The sequence below is a fragment of the Rhinoderma darwinii genome, chromosome 13, assembly GCF_050947455.1.
Source record: "Rhinoderma darwinii isolate aRhiDar2 chromosome 13, aRhiDar2.hap1, whole genome shotgun sequence".
NCBI classification, from domain to species: domain Eukaryota; kingdom Metazoa; phylum Chordata; class Amphibia; order Anura; family Rhinodermatidae; genus Rhinoderma; species Rhinoderma darwinii.
This window is the reverse complement of record NC_134699.1, coordinates 42,795,321-42,816,567: the sequence shown is the minus strand read 5'-3', so window position 1 is coordinate 42,816,567 and position 21,247 is coordinate 42,795,321. Positions and strand designations below refer to the sequence as shown.

Below are 21,247 nucleotides of genomic sequence, written 5' to 3'. Positions count from 1 at the left end.
GTGACCATAATATAGTTGCATTTTACCTATACTGCAAAACAAAACAACCACCGGTTTAGAGGGCAAAAGCACTTAAGTTTAAGGAGGCTAATTTTCCCTGGTTGAGGGCTGCAATTCAGGACAGACTGGGAACAAATAATGGTACAAATGTTAAATGGGAAAACGTAAAATCTACTTTGGGTAATTATAGTGCAAACTGTATAAACGACTAAAATTAAACCCCACATGGCTTACACCTTCTGTAAAAAGGGCAATATATGACAAAAAAAGGGCATTTGAAAAATACAAATCTGAGGGTACAGCTCCAGCCTATGTAAATTACGAAGAGCTTAATAAAGTCTGCAAAAAGGTAATACAATTGGCTAAAATACAAAAATGGAAGCCAGATGGCCAAGGTTAGTAAAACAAATCCCAAAAAATTCTTCAAGTATTTAAATGCAAAAAAGCCAATGTCTGAACATGTAGGACCCCTAAATAGTGGTAATGGGGAGTTGGTCACAGGAGATCAAGAGCAGGTAGAGCTACTAAATGGGTTCTTTAGCTCTGTATATACAACAGAAGAAAGAGCAGCTGATGTAGCCGGTGCCAGTGCAGTAAATCCATCAATTTATATACTGAATTGGCTGAATGTAGATCTGGTCCAAGCTAAGTTAAATAAAATAAATGTGAACAAGGCTCCGGGACCAGATGGGTTAGATCCAAGGGTTCTTAACTTAGTTCAGTTATTTCTGCCCCCTCCTTATAATATTCAGAGATTCTCTAGTGACTGGTATAGTGCCAAGGGACTGGCGCAGGGCAAATGTAGTGCCTATTTTCAAAAAGCGCTCTAGGTCTTCCCCGAGTAATTATAGACCATTTAGCTTAACATCCATTGTGGGAAAAATGTTTGAGGGACTATATACAGGAGTATGTGACGAAAAATAGTATTGTAAGTGAAAGCCAGCACGGATTTACTAAGGACAGAAGTTGTCAAACCAATTTGATTTGTTTTTATGAAGAGGTGAGCAGAAGCCTAGACAGAGTGGCCGCTGTGGATATAGTATTTTTGGACTTTGCAAAGGCATTTGACACTGTCCCTCATAGACGTCTAATGGGTAAATTAAGGACTATAGGTTTAGAACGTCTAGTTTGTAATTGGATTGAAAATTTGCGCAAGGACCGTATCCAGAGAGTTGTGGTCAATGATTCCTACTCTGGATGGTCACCGGTTATAAAGTGGTGTACCCCAGGGTTCAGTGCTGGGACCACTATTATTCTATTATTCAACTTATTTATTAATGATATAGAGGATGGTATTAGTAGCACTATTTCTATTTTTGCAGATGACACCAAGCTATGTAAGTTCAGTCTATGGAAGATGTTCATAAATTGCATGCCCATTTGGACACACTGAGTGTTTGGGCATCCACTTAGTTACATAGTTGATAAGGTTGAAAAAAGACACAAGTCCATCAAGTCCAATTTATAAATCAACTAGCTTTTATACCCGGCGTTGCTCGGGAGGTTGACTTACGGTATAGATAGAGTAAAAGCTCACTATTTCATTACCCAATTATGTGTTGTAAGGCCATGAAAACTACCATAGTAAAATTCATCCGTAATTACGGACCCATTCACTTCTATTGTCCATGGACACATTCCTGTTTATTTACAGGAAGGTGTCCGTGCCGTAGAAAGGCTCCGCAAAAGATAGGATATGTCCTGTTTTTGCTTTTTACGGACCGTGCTCCCATACTTTTATATGGGAGCACGACCCGCATAATAATTAGAGAGTATTAAAAGTTAACTTACCTGCTTCTTCCTCCAGTCCGGCCTCCCGGGATGGCGTTTCATCCCATGTGACCGCTGCAATCACAGGGAGATCATCCAGGGAGGTCGGACTGGATGTCAAAAGAGGGACGCGTCACTAAGACAACGGTACGTATGAACGTCTTTTACTTTCAATCGCTGCAGAAACTCTGGTGGAAAGAGAGAAGGGGAAGCCCTTTCGGGCAGAGAGAAGGGGCTGCCGATTAGTGCAGAGAAAACCGGTCCGTAAGTACGGGTGGAATACTGGTGACACCGGACAAAATGTTATTGGAAGCACCATTAAATATCCTTAACACGGATCACATGATGAAAAAAAATGTATTCATTTTAGGAAATAAAAGTCCTAAGCCAGTGCTCCTAGACTAAACTACGAAGTGCTGGATGAGGGGTGGGGACTTCTGATTCATGCCCATTTGGCATAATTTTTTCCTCGCTCCTCATCTTTACCATTAGTCCCTCCATTGCTCATTGCTTCTCCATGCATTTTAGTCCCTCAATCACTCATTGCTTCTCCATGCATTTTAGTCCTTCAATTATACGAGACAGGACAATTGTCCTGCCTCTGTGTAAATACGCTGTGGCCAACATTGCAGTGCTGCTGTGTTAGGCAATTCAGCGAGGAATGATGTACGTTGCAGCCAATTATGGGCTGCCACGTAATCAATAGGGAACGGAGCCTGTCAGTGCATTCCGTTACCTGGGGAACACGTGTCCAATCAAAAATAGCTATTCCCTGATTTTAAACCAATGAAAAATCGGGCTTCAAACAAACTTTCAAAAATATATATAAGATCCAGAACCCCCATGAGGTTGATGCCACTCATTAGGGGAAAAAAAATCCTCCCTGACTACAAATATGGCAATTGGAATAAATCCCTGGATCAACATCCCATCTCCAGAATCTAGTACTCATAACCTGTAATATTATATTTTTCAAGAAAGGCATCAAGGCCCTTCTTGAACTTGTTCAAAGAATCAACCATCACAACATCCTGTGGCAGTTCCAGTCTCACTGATCTCACAGTAAAGAATCACAGTCTGTGATGGTGGTAACCTTTTTCTCTAGACGTAGAGGATGACCCCTTGTGCTTGTTACAGGCCTAGGTTTAAAAAGATCATTAGAAAAGATACGGTACTGTCCAATTATTTATTTGTACATTGTAATTAGATCTGCCCTAAGCAGTTTTTTTCTTCTAAACTGAATAGATTCAAGTTTGATAGCCTTTCTTGGTACTGCAATCCGTCCGTTCCCTTAATTAGCTTGGTCGCCCGTCTTTGTACCCGTTTTAGTTGAGCCATGTCCTTCTTATACACAGGTGCCCAAAATTGTACACAATATTCCATATGTGGTCTGACTAGTGATTTGTATAGAGGCAAAACTATGTTCTTGTCTCTCTTTTGATGCATCCCATGATTTTATTTGCCTTGGCAGCAGCTTCCTGGCACTGGTTGCTAAAGGTAAATGTACTGTCCACCAATATCCCCAAATCTTCAGTAGTAGTTTTAGTGTTTTAGCATTAAATGCATAATTGTAGAAAAAAAATCCTCGGCCCATAGGGCATAACCTTACATTAAACTTCATTTTCCATTTCCCTGCCCAAACCTCCAGATCCCCCAAATCCCTCTGTAGTATTACCTTTTATCCACCTCCGTGTTGATTACTTTACAGAGCTTGGTATCATCTGCAAATTCTACTCTGTAAAACCTCTACAAGTTCATTTATAAACATTAAAAAGAAGAGGGCCCAATACTGACCCCCGTGGAGCTTTTCAGTTTTCTATCTCTGAGAAAGTTTTAACCCAATTACACATATTTTCCCCCAGTCACAGCATTTTCATTTTATATACCAACTTTTTATGCGGTACAGTATCAAACGCCTTTGAAAAGTCTACATACACTACATCCTTAGCCTTACCCAGGTCTAGTCTAGAACTTACCTCCTCATAGAAGCTAATCAGATTGGTTTGACAGGATCAGTCCCTCATAAACCCATGCTGGTGCTGCGTTAACAGTTTTTTGCATTGAGATACTTGAGAATAACCACTTAGAAAACCCTCAAATATTTTACCCACAATGGAGGTTAAACTTACAGGTCTATAGTTTCCGGGCTCACTTTTTGACCCCTTTTTGCATATTCGCACCACATTTGCTATGCACCCGTCCTGTGGAACAGAGCCAGTCGTGATAAGATCCTTAAATAAGGGTCTGTCTTTCACGGTACTTAATTCCTGCAGAACGCGGGGGTGTATACCATCCGGGCCCGGTGATTTATCGATTTTAGTGTTTTTAAGGCGGCGCTGCACTTCTTAATGGGTTAAGCAGGGGACATTTAAGCCCCTCCCCTGCAGCCAGTTTTGGACTTCCAGACAGAGCCTCATTTTTCCAATCTGACGTGTCACTTTAAGTGGTTATAACTATGTAGTGCTTTTACTTATCCAAGCGATTCTGAGATTGTTTTCCCATGACACATTCTACTATATTTTTGTGGTAAAATTTGGTCGATACATTCAGTGTTTATTTGTGGAAAAACACCAAAATTTTTAGAGAATGTTGTCAAATCAGCATTTTTCTAAAGTTTAAACGTATCTGCTTGTAGGACAAATAGATTGGACTTTTCCTCATCCGCCTCCACCATTATAACCAGATTGTGTTGGTCCTCCCAAAACATTCAGTTTTCAGGTTCTTATTATTTATGTATCTATATCTGCGCTATTGTTCCCACGAAAAAAAATGTAAATCTCACAGATTGGAAACAAACGGAAACCATTTGCAAAAGAAGCATTACCATTGAAATCAATGCTAATGCAAACGTAAGCTATGGTTTCGCCTTTTCGATGCTGATGTGAATACATCCTAAAAAACAAACTAAGGCCCCATGCACACGACCGTAGATTTAGTCCGTAATTACGGTTAGTAATTACGGACTCATTCATTTCTATGGCCGACAGACACCTTCCCGTGCCGTAGAAACCTTCCATAAAAAATAGGACGTCCTATTTTTTTAATTTACAGACCGTGCTCCCCTTACTTTATAATGGGAGCACGGTCCGCAAATGCGGATGACTGTCCGCGGCCGGCTGTGCCTGTAATCACGAACCGTGGTTACGGGCACAGTCGTGTACATGGGGCCTAAACAGTATTTCTACCCCTAGTTTAAAAAGATCTAGGATACTTAATAATTATTACTTTTCTAAAATATATTATTATTATTATTATTATTATTAACACGCCAAGATTTTTATTAACACTATAAAATTGACTTACTCTCAGGAAAGGTACAATGCCATCTCGTGATATGGCTTGTAAAAGACGTGGCGCTCCTGTCAGGCTTTGCAAACCAGCTCCACATGTAGAAAAGAAAGATCCAATAACAATGACCCAGGGTGAAGGCCAGGACAATGTTCCCACCACTAAATTTCCATTAACCGCTTCTCCGAATCTGTAAGAGAAACATAAAAGGCTGAAATCTTCCTTTCAAAATCATGCATACAATAAAGAACATGCTATGACTTTGGGAATAGGCAAACTTTCTGAATTGCCAAAAACACCATGTTATACTGCAATATAAAGAAGAGGCATCAATAAAACATTGGTATGTCCAAAGTAAGGCATTTTATGCTGGTTCCATATTACAAAAAAACATTTAGGATACTTACTTGTCACGCAAAACAACACCTTCTATGCAGGCACCAAACAGAATAACAGTAGTGATATCTGTTTAGCTGTAAAGGAGAATCTGAGACAGTCACTGTGTAATTTATAAACAAACGGGTATTACAAAACTGGATTTACTGCTGCACAAGTGGACACGTCCAGACATATTTATTGTTTTTTTTTGTTTTTTTTAATTATTTTTGTGTGGCTATTGGATACTTGTTAATAATAGTAGAAATGCATAGATCTATTTACATTTAATTGAGTTACATATATTTACTATGTTGTATTTGCCTTTAATTTGAGGGACATATTTGAAAATTGCTACTCTTTACATAAGTGGGGAACATGTTACAGTGCACAGTGACACACACTACATTGACATTCCTTCTAATTAGTTGGATGGCTATTTCAGCCACATCCATTGCTAAAAGGTGCATAAAAGTAATCATACAGCAATGCAATTTGGCAGGATAAGGGCTCATTCAGACGTTTATTTGAATGGGGCTATGCAGACATGCCTGAGTTTTTACGCAGCAAGTGTTTGTTGCGTGAAACTCACTACGTGTCCGGTATTGGTGCGTTTTCACGCACCTAATCGCCCATTGAAGTCAATGTGTGCATGAAAACCACGGACAGTACACGGACGTACATCTGTGTGCTGTGCATGTTTTTCAGGCATCAATTACGTTGAAAAAAAAAAGTGCTTGCAAGAGCGCGAAAAAAGCATGCCACACGCAAAGCACACTGCTACAAAATGCAACGCACACATACTTTTTTACACGCGGAAATCTGTCACGCTCGTGTGAATGTAGCCTAAGAGTTTGAAGTGGCTTTTAGGGCCTTATATATTAGAACACCAATAAGTCACCCCATTTTAAAAACTTCGCCCCTCGAAGTATTCAAAATAGCGTTTATAAAGTTTCTTAACCCTTTAGACGTTTCACAGAAAGTAAACCAATGTAGAGGTGACATTTACAAATTTCATTTTTTTTGTTGCAGAAATTAATTTTTAATCCATTTTTTTTGTAACACAAAGTTTTACCAGAGCAACGCAACTCAATATTTATTGCCCAGATTCTGCAGTTTTAGACACTTTTACATTTGGGCAGACCACCTAAGAAAACAATCTCCCTTTTTTATACTAATCTTCGAAAAATTTATAACACGGATACCCTTACTCATGTTAAAGGCTGGGAGGAAGAATTAAATCTGACCTTCACGGAAAAAGAGATAGGGGAAATTTACAATAACTCTCAAGGTGTTTCTAGATGTATTAAAATTCAGGAATCCACATATAAACTCACTACCAGATGGTACAAAACCCCCTGGGTCTTGAGCAGAATTTATCCGGGCACCTCTCCACTATGCTGCAGTTGCCACAAGACAACGGGTACATACCTCCATATATGGTGGGAATGTGAAAAGATAGCTCCATTCTGGGTTTCTATACAGTCCCTGTTGAACACTATAACCCAATCTTCCATTACCATAGACCCCTGCCTGATATTCCTAAACATACAGTCACCATCTACCGGGGTCAAACCTGGAGTGCTTTGGACACAATTATTTGGTGTGGCTAAGGCGCTTATAACGCTTTATTGGAAAACCGATACAGTCCCCCAATTGGACGGTCTTCGGAAAGGGGCTCAACTAGCAAGGATGGATGAGCTTTCCCATATAGAGCTACATAAATATGCTAAATTCCAAACTATTTGGAAACCCTGGTCAAATTTTTGTGAGGACAAAAATTATAGCCATTTTTGGGCTGATGATCATATACAATAGATGGGTTGACCCTTTGCCGCACTGTGTAATCTGGTCTCCTCAAGGCAGATGTTTGACATCTCTCTTGATTGTTGACATGACCTTTCTTCCACATCCTTCATTCTCTTCCCCCCTTTCCCCTACATACCCTTCCCCTTCCGCCTGATTTCTTAGTGACAATAAGTACTGAAATTGTTCTACTCTTTTGCTGTTTATAGCTACTACTAATTGATAGTTCTTTCTTATCTTTTGGCTTTTACAACCCAATGCTTCCAGGAAACTGTATACATTCTATGTTATAACACTCTGAAAAAGATGTGACGACTGTATATTGCTTTCTTTTTCTCATATGATGCATGTTTAATCAATAAAAAAAAAATTATTGTTAAAAAAAAAGTTGCTTGTACCCCAAAATGGTGCCAATAATAACTACAGCTCGTCCCACAACATAACAGCCCTCATACCACTACGTCTATGAAAAAATAAAATTAGTTAAGGCTCCAATAAGTCAGGAAATAAAAAAAATATGCAGTTGTGTAGATCAGAGGGGAACATTTCTTCTGTTCCTAGAGGCGATGTATCAATGCACTAAAATTAGGGAACCAGAAAGGGTAGGGCCCAAACATATTTGCTGTAAGCGAGGGTGCCCGTTTTATACCAGGACAACACTTTGCGAGTAAAAGTCCCCAAACTGCAAAGGTGCGGAGTGTGGACCAAAAGGGGGAGAAGTAAGGACACCATTTATCAGTTCGTCACTGGCCTGACATCACGCTGTGTTAATGTGGGATTGTTATTGACGATACTCAATGGCACTAGGTTATAAAAAAAAATAGCATCAGGGGACCCAGAAAACCATCAGTGGTGGAACAGTTAAGAATCCGCATCGTAAGTGGATGACTGACAATGTTTATCATGTTTACAGGTTCTGCTAATATGAGCGTTAAAAAAAACGTACAAAAAAATGTGCGATCTCAGCCTCAAAACATCACCACAAGTCATCGTCTTTTGATGACGGCTGTATTTAAAGGGGTTGTCCACTACCGGACAACTGATGACCTTTCCGCTGAATAGGTCATCAGTATATCATATGTGCGGGTCCGACAACCGGACCGTCTGCCGATCATCTTCTCCGGCTGCCTGCAGGCATCGGATGTCATCGCGCAGTATGCAATGTACGGAGCTGGAAGCAGTTGGTTCCGTACATTGCATAGCGGCCGTGCTGCAGAACTGTAGCTCGGCTGCTATTCCGTGACTGGAGCCATCTGCTTCCGGCAAGTCCGGTGCCCGGAGGCAGCCAGATCAGCTGATCGGTGTGGGGTCCGGGCGTGAGACCCCCACTGATCAAGTACTGATAACCTATCCGGTAGTGGACAACCCCTTTAGATCCCAGTTACCTCTGCCGCCTTTATACGCCAGGTGGAGGTAAACAGGTTAAGGGTGGGCCACTAATTATGGACCAGTGCAGTATGCTGGCCCCCCGGGCTAAAATTTGCCAGACAGCCCCTGAGTCTAGACCCCTAGGTTAGCAAGGAGTAGGGGACAGACCCGCGGATGAATGATGACTTCACTATAGGCTTTATCAATGTTTAATTTCTCAGATATAATTAAACCTACTCTTGTGTTAGGATAATAATTTCCAGGACAATCCCAGAGTTTTTGACTTCCAATTATATCTCATATTGTACCAAAGCCAATCCCATATTGACAGTTTGTTCTATAGGATATCTTCCATAACTTCTTGTAATACTGTGTATTCTTCATACTAAACGGCCATATAATTGAAATTATTACGCTATTTGTTAAGGATACATACAAAAGATGTAGTTGCAATAGCCATTATAGTGCCGATAGGAATAGATTTTTGTGCATCACGAAGATCTCCAGACCTGTTAGAACCAGCCATTATTCCTGTGTGGTTGAAAAAAAAAAAGTGATAAAGTAATTACACAGATGCCAGATATAAGGTGATACAGTATAAAGAGTATCTAATAACAATGCTATTAGAATGATTCACACACACCTTACTTTTCACACCACCATGCATCACTCTGAGCTGTAGACTTATTTATTTATTTGATGGTGAGAATACATTTGGTTTTTCATTCTGTTGATTTGGTATAAGCTTTGTTTAGTTTGCCACATTTTAATTAGTTCTGTAAACGTGACATTTCAGTAGGTTTTCATAATGCAGTGGGAGAGCAGTATTTTCAAATTCCTAATTAAGCCATTATCTTTTTCGTTTTATTATTTGTGTCTTTTTTTTATCATTGCTTTTAGATATTCACTTTCAAGGAATTTGCTTATTTAAATCACTAAACAGAAGTGATAACATAGGTTCTCATTAAAGCTCAATTATCTCAAACTGTGAAAAGTTATTAAAAATATTGTCAGGTTGAATATTCCAATGCTCAAATTACATTCTCCTACAGATACTTCTCTCTTAATCAAGGAGGAGGCAGGGAAAGGAGAAAAGCATCATGAGCCACTGAATACAATAAATATAAGAAAGAGAAAGCACACTGCACCTCCTCTAAAGATACAAAGTGAGATTTCTTTAAAGAAAAGAAACTCCTTACCTTCGGTGCTTTATAAAGATATATTTTGAAATTAAACCGGTCAGAAGAATTGGTGAACATGAAATGTATCATTTTCATGCATACAATAAACCGTAATAAAATTCACCTGTGACTGAAGGAAAATAAATTCCCACCAGCAGTGTGAAATATGTTGTCATGTCACTAAAAACATATGGCTGGTCCAGGTTAATTGGATCTGCAGAGGGTACAGATGGCAGACCATTTTTCTCCACCATAATGCCTTTTGGTAAATAAGTTGACCACAGGTTTTCTGAAGAGTTTTAAATGGAAAAAGTAGAAGATGATTAATCTCAAAAGTGTAAATCTTTAGACATGAATGATGCATCTAATTTTATTTTCTGCAGAATTCTGTATGGTTTCTATTATTGTATAAAATGGTTCCCCCTTTTACTAACCGCTTTATCTAGCTTTTATCAGTCTCTTCAACAAAATTCACCTTGTATAAGAGAACTAGCTACTCCAGGAATGCCCTGAACCTCTGTGATGTTATTCTGAGAGAAGTACAGGTCACATGTTGCATTCAAGAATGGAGAGGAGCAGAAAAGAGCCCAAAGCTTGGTGGTGACTGTCTCATTTCCAATGTCTATAAACTTAGCACAGATATCAAAACCTTTTCGGGAAAGAGTGCGGTTGCCAAGGATGCAGATACTGAAAACGTAAAGAAAGAAGACAATAGAGGAAGATGCTGCACATTATTATAGAAATGCTTGCAACCAAAAATAAATGATTACGATACATACATCATTTAGCCACAACAATAAAACTACCTGCCTAATATTGTGTAGGTCCTCCTTGTACTGTCAAAACGGCTCTGAGCCGTCGAGGCATGGATTCCACAAGACCTTTGACGGTTTCCTGTGTTATCTGGCACCAAGACCTTAGCAGGAGATCCTTAAAGTTGCGAGGTGGTGCCTCCATGGATCAGATTTATTTTACCAGCGTATTCCACAGATGCTCGATCGGATTGAGATCTCTGGAATCTGGAGGCCAAGTCAACCTTGAAATCTTTGTCATGTTTCTCAAACCGTTCCTGAACAATATGTGCAATGTGGCTGTATGCATTATTCTGCTAAAAAGAAGAGGCCACTGCCATTGGGGAATACTGTTGCCATAAAGGGATGTACGTCCTCTGCAACAATGTTTAGGAATATGTCAAAGTAACATCCACATGAAAGGCAGGTCCCAAGAACATTGCCCAGAGCGCCACACTGCCTCCTTCCAATAGTGCATCCTGGTGACAACTCTTTTACAGGTAATCCACACACACACACACACACACACACACACACACACACACACACCTGTCCACTTGATGTAAAATAAAATGTGATTCATAAGACCAGACCACCTTCTATTAGTCCACTGGGGTCAGCATGAGAACTCTGACCAGTCTGCAGCTACGTCCCCTCAATCGCTGCATGTTGCAATGCACTGAGGGTTTTTTTTTTACACCTTCTTATCATAGCCAGCATTAACCGTTTTAACAATTGGTGTTAGAGTAACTTTTCTGTGGGATTGGACGAGATAGGCTAGCCATAGCGCCGCATATGCATCAATGAGCCTTGGGTGCCCATGACCCGGTTGCCGATACACTGGTGGTCCTACCTTGTATCACTTTTGCTAGTTACTAACTACCGCATATCTGGATAGAATATCCCACATCACCTTCCCTTTTCGGAAATGCTTTAACCCAGTCGTCTAGCCAACACAATTTAGCCCTTGTCAAAGTCACTCAGATTTTTACAATTGCCCATTTTTCCTGCTTCAAACACATCAACTTCAAGAACTGACTATTCACTTGCTAATATATCCTATCCCCTGAATAGTGCTATGTAACAAGATAATCACTTAACCTGTCAGTTATTTTAACGTTATGGCTAAACAGTGTACGTGCCAACAGGGACAAGAATTTAAAAAATGCTTTATATACATCAATGGATTTTGTCAACTGAGTAGCAGTCTTAAATCCTAGGTTATAAATATTTCAATATTGTTCTTGCTATGCTAGTATTCTTAAAGAGGTGGCATGGCAGCAGTGGTTGATATGGCTACCCTGCTTATATGATTGTGAACATGGATTTTATCTCAGACCTGGTCTTCTTATATAATATTCTTTCCAGAGCATCTACTGGATAAAAATAAAACAGACATAAAAGGACAACTCCAATCTTCCTCTCTAATGCAGCTGTTCTTATAGGGGGAAGCTGGTAACTGTGGCGATCTTCTACGGATCCTCATATGAATGAGTTGCTTTAATTGTCTCTTTATAAACTCCTCAACATTGAAATTGCAACACCAAGAAGGAATAGTTTTGGAAATCACAGGATCGATAGACGTGTTAATGATATGCAAATGATAAAAAAAATGGAAACAAAATATTCCAAACATCTTGATTTATTCAGTATCGAGTATGATTGCCACGCGCAGAAATACACGCACTTACACGCCTTCGGCATTCTATCAATGAGGTTATTAATGGTTGTCTGAGGAATGTTATGCCACGCTGAATGCACTTGGGCGTGCAAATCATCACAATTGGCTGCCAATGACATCCCAGATGTGCTCGATGGGAGACCAGTCCAGAGACCATACAGACCATGGTAGCACGTTTAGGTCACGTAGGCTGCTCACAGTAGCACGAGCAACATGCTGCCTGGTGTTGGTTGTCTTGTTGAAAAAAAGCTTCTGGGACAATTTGGAGAAATGGCCATACCACTGGTTTTACGACAAAATCAATATAATGCCGAGCTCTTAGTGTACCTGAAATGAAGACAAGAGGGGTCTGGCTACCGTACATTATGCCACCCCACACCATAATCCCAAGAATAAGACCGGTGTAACGTTCCCTTGTGAATGCCTCTTCATGGCGTTGCCCACGTGGCTTCCAAACCAATCTCCGGCTATCATTGCATCCGGGACAAAAGCGGGACTCATTGCTGAAGAGGATAGACCTCCATTCCAGCCTCCATTGCCGTATTGCTGTGCACCATGATAGCCTTTGAGAGCGGTGGCTTGTGGTCAAGGGAATACCTGTAGCTAGATGTCTGGCTCGTAGCCCAATGTCGTGCCCTAGGCTTGGGATGTCCAATTTCACTTGCAGTACAGAATGGATCACTACGTGCCATTCTTCCACTCAGATGATCCGTCCGTGCAGAGGTTTGCCTCCGCGCACCTCTTGTTGCTCTCCCAACCTCAGGGACACGTATTGTTGAATAGTGCAGACATCTCGGCCTAGGCACATAGCAGATTGGAGCTAGGTGCTTGAAAATGTGATCATTTGCAGATCTTCGCGACACCTCCTACTTCCTTAATTTGCATTACCTTTATGGCTTGCCCTTCTTGGTGTTGCAATTTCAATGTTGAGGACTGTATGTAGAAATAACAAAGGAACCAAGGTAATCATGAGTGAATTTATTTTCCTTGCAAAAGAGGGGCATTGTGAGGTGAATAAAATAAGTAAAAGCGTCATTAACTTTGTACAGTTGTTATTTTGTAAGTATATAAGTTCACCTGTAACCACCCTTTTCCCTCTACGTTGGTTCAAACGGCACTTAGAAACCTAAAACTGCTCTGCAGAATCCTATCAAACAGTGACACAAATCTCAGCTTCCACTGAATGATTCGTGGGTGCATAACTAGTAAAACCTGAATTGCAGGTTCAGTTGGAATTAAGCTTTTATGGGTCGGGTATTGATTCGAAGATCTGTGCTGCATAGCACTAAATAATCAGATTTTCTTCTTGATCTTATAGACTATGAAAAATATGTTAACATATAAACTTCACAACTCCTAGTTTGATGTAAGGAACCTGATGGAAATAAATGATTGCTGTGATGAAGATGTCACATTTAAGGCTTTAATCACATAACCATATTACAACTCTTGCTCTCTTTTGGGCTAGCTGAAATTGAGTGGCTTGTGATATAAGTGGAGTTATAAAACTGGATTGTGTTGCTGTGTTACTGTGTAATATTGTGCGAGATAATAGAATTGAGTGCTCACAAATAGAAAATAGCAAAAACTGACAATCTAAAAAACTTGTTTTCTTTGCAGCTTCTTTCCTGCTGAGCAGCTGACTAGGGGGAGGGGTTAACTGCTCTCAGGTGATATAAATTAGCCTGCGGGACTCACTCTGAGCTTGCTCTCTTCTGGGCTAGCTGAAATTAAGTGGCTTGTGATATAAATGGAGTTATAAAACCGGATTGAAAAGAGGAGTTAAAGCCCCTGTAAGTAATCTTCTTTTCTTTTACTTTAACAATTGTTCACTTTTTTTGTAACTGGGATAATTGACTGCAAGATTGGAGGTTTGGTTCAGTGCACAGTCTGCCATATGAGTTCCAGGGTGAATACCTCTGTGGAAGATGTGAGCATGTTCACCTGGAAGCTCGCAATAGAGATCTGGAGGAGCAAAATGCAACACTGAGGGCGATAGACAGTCTTGAGCGGAGCATGCTGCTCACTGAGCAAGCAGTTAGTGGGGTAGACCTGGAGGGTGAAGACATGGGTCAGCAGGACCATGCAAGTAGCTGGGTTAATGTAGTTAGGGGCAGTAGAAAGGGGTCCCAGTAAAGGAAGACCAATCCTGTTTCTTATATTCCAAGCAAAATTGCCAAGTTGGGTGATGATGCGAGGGTGTCAGTCTCAGAAATGGCAGCCCTAGTGGATAGCCGGGAGAACAGCCAAGCTAGTAGTCGGTGGGATGGTAATGCAGGTAAGGCAAGACAATTGGTAGTTGTAGTGGATTCTATAATCAGGAAGAAAGAATAATTTGTCGCCAAGACCGCCTCAACCGAATGGTTTGCTGTCTCCCTGGTGCCAGGGTTCGGCATGTGGAGGAATGGGTGGATAAATTACTGGGAGGGGCTGGTGATGATCCAGCTGTTGTGGTCCATGTGGGTACCAACAATAGAATACATGGTAGGTGGAGGAGCCTTAAGAATAATTTTAAAGAACTAGGCTACAAGCTGAAGGGAAGGGCCTCCAAGGTAGTATTCTCGGGAATACTGCCTGTGCCATGCGCATCAGAGGAAAGACAGCGGGAGCTCAGGGAGTTAAATGCATGGCTTAAGTCTTGGTGTAGAGGAGAAGGCTTTGGGTTCCTAGAGCACTGGGCTGACTTTTCATTGGGGTACAAACTGTATTCTGCAGAGGATTTGCACCTAAATGGAAGGGGGTCTGCTTTGCTGGGGGAGAGAATTCCAGCTGGGGGTGGCGGAGTATTCAAACTAGGGCAGAGGAGGGAGGTCAATGTAAAAAATAAAGGGGCAGTTAGGGTAGAGAGGGGTCAGACTACATTGGTGGGGGGAGAAACAGACTGTGGGGAGAGGATTAGACAACAGGATAAGGAGATCCCTTTGTTACAAAACAGCAATGAAAATAAAAATGCCCAAATAATCACATTTCTGATACTGAAAGTGAAAAATTGAAAGGCAAGTTAAAGTGTATGTTCACAAATGCCAGAAGTCTAGCAAGCAAAATCAGAGAGCTAGAGGCCTTGGTACTGGAGGAACATATAGATATAGTTGCTGTTGCTGAAACATTGCTAGACTCTTCACATGACTGGGCTGTAAATCTACAGGGTTCTACACGGTTTCGCAAAGACAGGGCAAATAGGAAAGGCGGTGGGGTATGTCTGTATGTGAGAAGTGATATAAAGGCGAGTGTGAAAGAGACAATAGTGGGTGAAGATTGTGAGGAGGTGGAAACCTTGTGGGTGGAATTACAAACGGAGGTAAACACTGAAAAAATTACTTTTGGTGTAATCTATAGACCCCCCAATATAACTGAGGAGATGGAAGGTCAGCTATATAAACAGATGGAGCAGGCTGGTACAGTAGTAATAATGGGAGATTTTAATTACGAGGATATTAATTGGTGTCATGGTTCGGCTTCAACTGCAAAGGGGAGAAATTTTATGGGCCAGTTTGTGGAAGACCCGACTAGAGGTGAAGCTCTGTTGGATCTGGTCATTTCTAAAAATGCAGAGCTTGTTGGGAATGTCAATGTTCGTGTAAACCTTGGTAACAGTGATCACAAAATAGTTAAATTTTATCTATACTGTAAAAAACAAACACAGGCTGGGAGGGCAAAAACACTTAATTTTAAGAAGGCTAATTTCCCCAGGATGAGGGCTGCAATTCAGGATATAGAATGGAAAGAACTAATGTCAAGTAATGGTACAAATGATAAATGGGAGATTATCAAATCTACTTTGGGTAATTATACTCCAAACTGTATTCCTATAGGTAACAAGTATAAACGACTAAAATTAAACCCCACATGGCTTACACCTTCTGTAAAAACGGCAATACATGACAAAAAAAAGGGCGTTTGAAAAATACTAATCTGAGGGTACAGCTGTAGCCTTTGTAAATTATAAAGAGCTTAATAAAATCTGTACAAAGGTAATAAAAGCAGCAAAAATACAAAATGAAAGGCAGGTGGCCAAAGATAGCAAAACAAATCCCCAAAAATTCTTCAAATATATAAATGCTAAAAAGCCAAGGTCTGAACATGTAGGACCCCTACATAGTGGTAATGGGGAGTTGATCACAGGGGATCAAGAGAAGGCAGAGTTACTAAATGGGTTATTTAGCTCTGTATATACAACAGAAGAAAGAGCAGCTGATGTAGCCGGTGCCAGTGCTGTTAATATATCAGTTGATATACTGAATTGGCTGAATGTAGATATGGTCCAAGGTAAGTTAAATAAAATAAATGTACATAAGGCCCCGGGACCAGATGGGTTACAAAAGAGCTTAGTTCAGTTATTTCAGTCCCCCTCTTCATAATATTTAGAGATTCTCTAGTGACTGGTATAGTGCCAAAGGACGGGCGCAGGGAAAATGTGGTGCCGGTAATTATAGACCAGTTTGCTTAACATCAATTGTGGGGAAAATGTTTGAGGAGCTTTTGAGGGACTATATACAGGATTATGTGACAAAAAATAGTATTATAAGTGCAGCCAGCACGGTTTTACGAAGGACAGAAGTTGTTAAACCAACCTGATTTGTTTTTATGAAGAGGTGAGCAGAAGCCTAGACAGAGGGGCCACTGTGGATATAGTGTTTTTCGACTTTGCAAAGGCATTTGACACTGTCCCTCATAGACGTCTAATGGGTAAATTAAGGACAATAGTTTTAGAAAGTATAGTTTGTAATTGGATAGAGAATGGCTCAAGGACCGTATCCAGAGAGTTGTGATCAATGATTCCTACTCTGAATGGTCCCCAGTTATAAGTGGTGTACCCCAGGGTTCAGTGCTGGGACCACTATTATTCAACTTATTTATTAATTATATAGAGGATGGGATTATTAGCACGATTTCTATATTTGCAGATAACACCAAGCTATGTAGTTATGTTCAGTCAATGGAAGATGTTCGTGAATTGCAAGCTGATTTGAACACACTAAGTGCTTGGGCGTCCACTTGGCAAATTAAGTTTAATGTAGATAAATGTAAAGTTATGCATCTGGGTACCAACAGCCCGCATGTATCATATGTCGTAGGGGGGGGGCTACACTGGGGGAGTCACTTGTTGAGAAGGATCTGGGTGTACTTGTAAATCATAAACTAATTAACAGCATGCAATGTCAATCAGCTGCTTCAAAGGCCAGCAAGATATTGTTGTGTATTAAAAGAGGCATGGACTCGCGGGACAGGGATGTAATATTGCCACTTTACAAAGCATTAGTGAGGCCTCATCTAGAATATGCAGTTCAGTTCTGGGCTCCAGTTCATAGAAAGGATGCCCTGCAGTTGGAAAAAATACAAAGAAGAGCGACAAAGCTAATAACGGGCATGGAGAATCTAAGTTATGAGGAAAGATTAAAATAATTAAACCTATTTAGCCTTGAAAAAAGACGACTAAGGGGGGACATGATTAACTTTAACATGATTAAATATATTAATGGCACATACAAAAAATATGGTGAAATCCAGTAGCAAGAAAAACCCCCTCAAAGAACAAGGGGGCACTTCCTCCGTCTGGAGAAAAAAAGGTTCAACCTGCAGAGGCGACAAGCCTTCTTTACTATGAGAACTGTGAATCTATGGAATAGTCACCGCAGGAGCCGTCACAGCAGGGACAGTAGATGGCTTTAAAAAAGGCTTAGATTATTTCCTAGAACAAAAAAATATTAGCTCCTATGTGTAGAAATGTTTCTCTTCCCTTTTCCTGTCCATTGGTTGAACTTGATGGACGTGTCTTTTTTCAACCGTACTAACTATGTAACTCCATGTGAAAGCAGTATATACGCTATATACGTTGTGTTTTTTTTGTTGGGGGGGGGGGGGTCGGGTGTTCGGATTTTTTCTGCATTTTCCTTTTCCTGATGGGATCAAATGCCTTTGCAGAGCTGTAATATGACTCATAAAGTAGCTGTAAGACTAAGATTTTTTTTTTTAGGATAGGATAATACTGCATGCTGTGCTGTTCTATCCTATAAACCCATTATAACTTAATATGTCAGGATCTGCTATAAAATGGATCATAGTGGATTCTTTATATCCATCATGGGTTTTCTAAACACTGAAGCCATGATGCCGCTGTGAAAATAGCATAACCTTGTATTGTTAAACTGCACCCAGCCATCAAGTTCTTCACATTTGCCCAATTATTTTCCCGTTTGTAGATTTTAAAATACGGAACTTATGAGCAAAAGAAACATTAACAAGAAATTCATTGTTTATGAATTAATTATAAAGTAAAAGTCTGCCTGCTAGACTTTAGTTATACAGCACTATGAAGATGACACTTTTGCCTTATATTATAAAGTACTTTTAATTATGCTTTCTTCTATTTTTAGTTTTCCACTTCTGCCCAAGAATTAACACCAGACTGTTTAGCGCTGCAGTTTCCTGGATGTACCCTGCGACTCAGCTTGTTTTCAGTACAATTTCTGCATATATTAATTGATTTTCATATGCGATGTTGAAGACATCTGGTACCCTTAAAGACTAATCCAAAGGACACTTCTATTGATCACTCTCTAGTACTGTATAATGTCACCTTGACTATGCTCTTCTCCATATTAGACTGCTTGGCTCAGCAGTCAATGGGGCAAACACCAGAAGTTCAGAGCTTTTTACAAGGTAACGTCCGGAATTCTCCCATTTGCCCCTCAATCACTTATCTAACAATATGAAGCCCACTGTTGTTCATAATGATATTAATCAAACTATTTCTACATTAATCCAGTGGTCTGCTTTTAATTCCAGTCTTTCTTTAACTTACTTTACAATGATATATAATCAGCAAAATTGCTATTAAAGTACTACATCAAGTAGCACTGCATCTTTGGCAGATTTTATGTCTATGGGGGATACCAGAACCTCCTTCAATGACTGATGTAATGGATAATTGCTTCCTCAGAGATAAGTAGCATCATAGGTGGCTGCCAGACACTTCCTCTCCAGCCAAGCCAAAAGAGCATCATAATGGGGGAAACAGACATTTTATTTCTTCACTGAAAGTTTTTGTTTTTTATTAAATGTTTATAGCCATCTTAAAGCAAACATGTTGTAGAATGCAAAAAATAAAATTTCAAATGCATTTGCTTATTTTTGAAATGTGTCACCATACATAGCTCAATGCAAAATAGGACTATAATATAATACCACCTGCAACCATTCTCGACAGTGTTTAACTGATATAATCTTAGATGTAAAGATGCAGGGGAAATTAAGAAATCACCTGATAATATTTAAGAACACAATGTTAAGAATATTTAAGAAAACTCACGGAAAATCTGGTGGGTCAAATGCAGACTTAATGACTCCGGCATATATCGACAAGATGGATAGGATTACACAACCCAAGAACAACAGCGCAAACTTATTGACGTACTTCACTCCCACAAAAACCACAAGGGCCATGCAGGTTAGCACACACGTGCCATAAACACGCATGTTATTAAGAAGTACAGCAGGCTCCTCACTAGCCTCTTTTGCCTTAAAGATGGCCATTCCAGGGAAGAGATATGTCTGGATAAAGAAAAGGTTATGTTAAGAAAAGCATTTCCCTTAATCGTTTTATTTTCATATAATAATTAAGCAGTTCAGACAACATTTGACCTCTAACCAAGCAAGGAAACTACTAGTAAAGATGTTGCAGGTCAATGACCTGATCCAAAAAAACAAACACATGTTAAACTGTGATCTACAGGATTATCCCCTTCACTTGGTTGCACACAGATCTCCCTTGCCTTAATTATTAGCCTTATATATACGTTCCTGTTGACCCCTCACCTCACTGTTCCTGGAAGATGCAGAACGTGGCAAAACGCGCTTTTGACAGTGGAGTCAGGTGATGCAGCAGCAACAACAACTTTCATCTATGGCCAATTCAGGTTTGTGCAACTATTACTCTTAGCATATATGCATAATATTGGTTAGTATCACTGTATTTTTTTCACTTAACCAGTGTTGTGACCTGCTTATGGGTTTACCTTGATCCATGTAGATATTTGCCTGCTAATACTCTGTTATATATATTCTCTCTGATAGTTATCTGTAATATTACTGCTACTACCCTCGCCCCTTTGTACATTTTTTTTTTTAATTGTGTCATATGTGTTTTTATGGATTTGTTTACAATTAATCATTCGAGAATAAAGAGTTGTCATATTTTGTTACTATCTTTGGCTATCAAAGGGTTATTCTTTTTTGGTTATATGATTCCGGTGAACCCTGGCCACACAGTCTTTCAGACTGTTATTGTTTGAATTTGGAAATTTTTGAATTCCTATATCTGCCGTGTTTGTAGGTTATAATTATGTTCTATGATGTAGTCTTACCGACGGTATTGCTCCAACCAGTTATTGTTTTGGCTGCAGTCTTCCTCTGCTAATACCAGTATTAACACAACTTAAATGTTTTCCTTCCCCTTTCCCATTCCTTGGTTGAACTTGATGGACATGTGTCTTTTTTTTCAACCGTACTAACTATGTAACTATATGTAACTGTAAAGCCTAGCTGTAAGCCTCCAATATCAAACAATTGCAAATAATATGTTGTTGGTGTAGCCCAAGTCTATAGGTTATGTCAAACAGGCTACTTATGTATTTGCTTTTCATTCTCATTTATATCTGTCTTTCCCTATGTGTTCTTGTCTATGCAGAGCTGCAGATGCTCATTAAAAATTTTAAAATCTAATTTATAAATCCTATAACTTGTAAAGATAAAGTATGCAATCACAAATGGGTTCCCCAGGAATTTAGAAGAAATTATACTGGAGGGTCATATTTGAAGAAGCAAGTTTATTTAAGATGACAAAAAAAGAATATTTAACTTTAATTATACTTTTCATTTTAGAATTCTAAAAACAATTCTTTCATTGCAAGGTCATAAAAAGAAATAATCCATTTGGACTGCTTGACTCCATAAAGCCACTTAGTCAGGGAAACCATTTTCCAGTGACC

General features: G+C 39.8%; 1 protein-coding gene across 2 annotated transcripts in view; it reads right to left on the bottom strand.

Moving 5' to 3' along the window:
* The window catches only part of SLC12A5 (solute carrier family 12 member 5), a 109,360-nt gene that overhangs the window by 40,631 nt on the left and 47,482 nt on the right, over window positions 1–21,247 (bottom strand). For both annotated transcript variants that reach the window (XM_075845382.1, XM_075845383.1), the window contains exons 7-12: window positions 19,570–19,811; window positions 10,264–10,475; window positions 9,913–10,077; window positions 9,040–9,138; window positions 5,466–5,523; window positions 5,074–5,248 (exon numbers count right to left, since the gene is read on the bottom strand). In XM_075845382.1, the coding sequence (XP_075701497.1) occupies window positions 5,074–5,248; window positions 5,466–5,523; window positions 9,040–9,138; window positions 9,913–10,077; window positions 10,264–10,475; window positions 19,570–19,811 (951 nt within the window). The remainder of the gene's footprint in view (window positions 1–5,073; window positions 5,249–5,465; window positions 5,524–9,039; window positions 9,139–9,912; window positions 10,078–10,263; window positions 10,476–19,569; window positions 19,812–21,247) is intronic.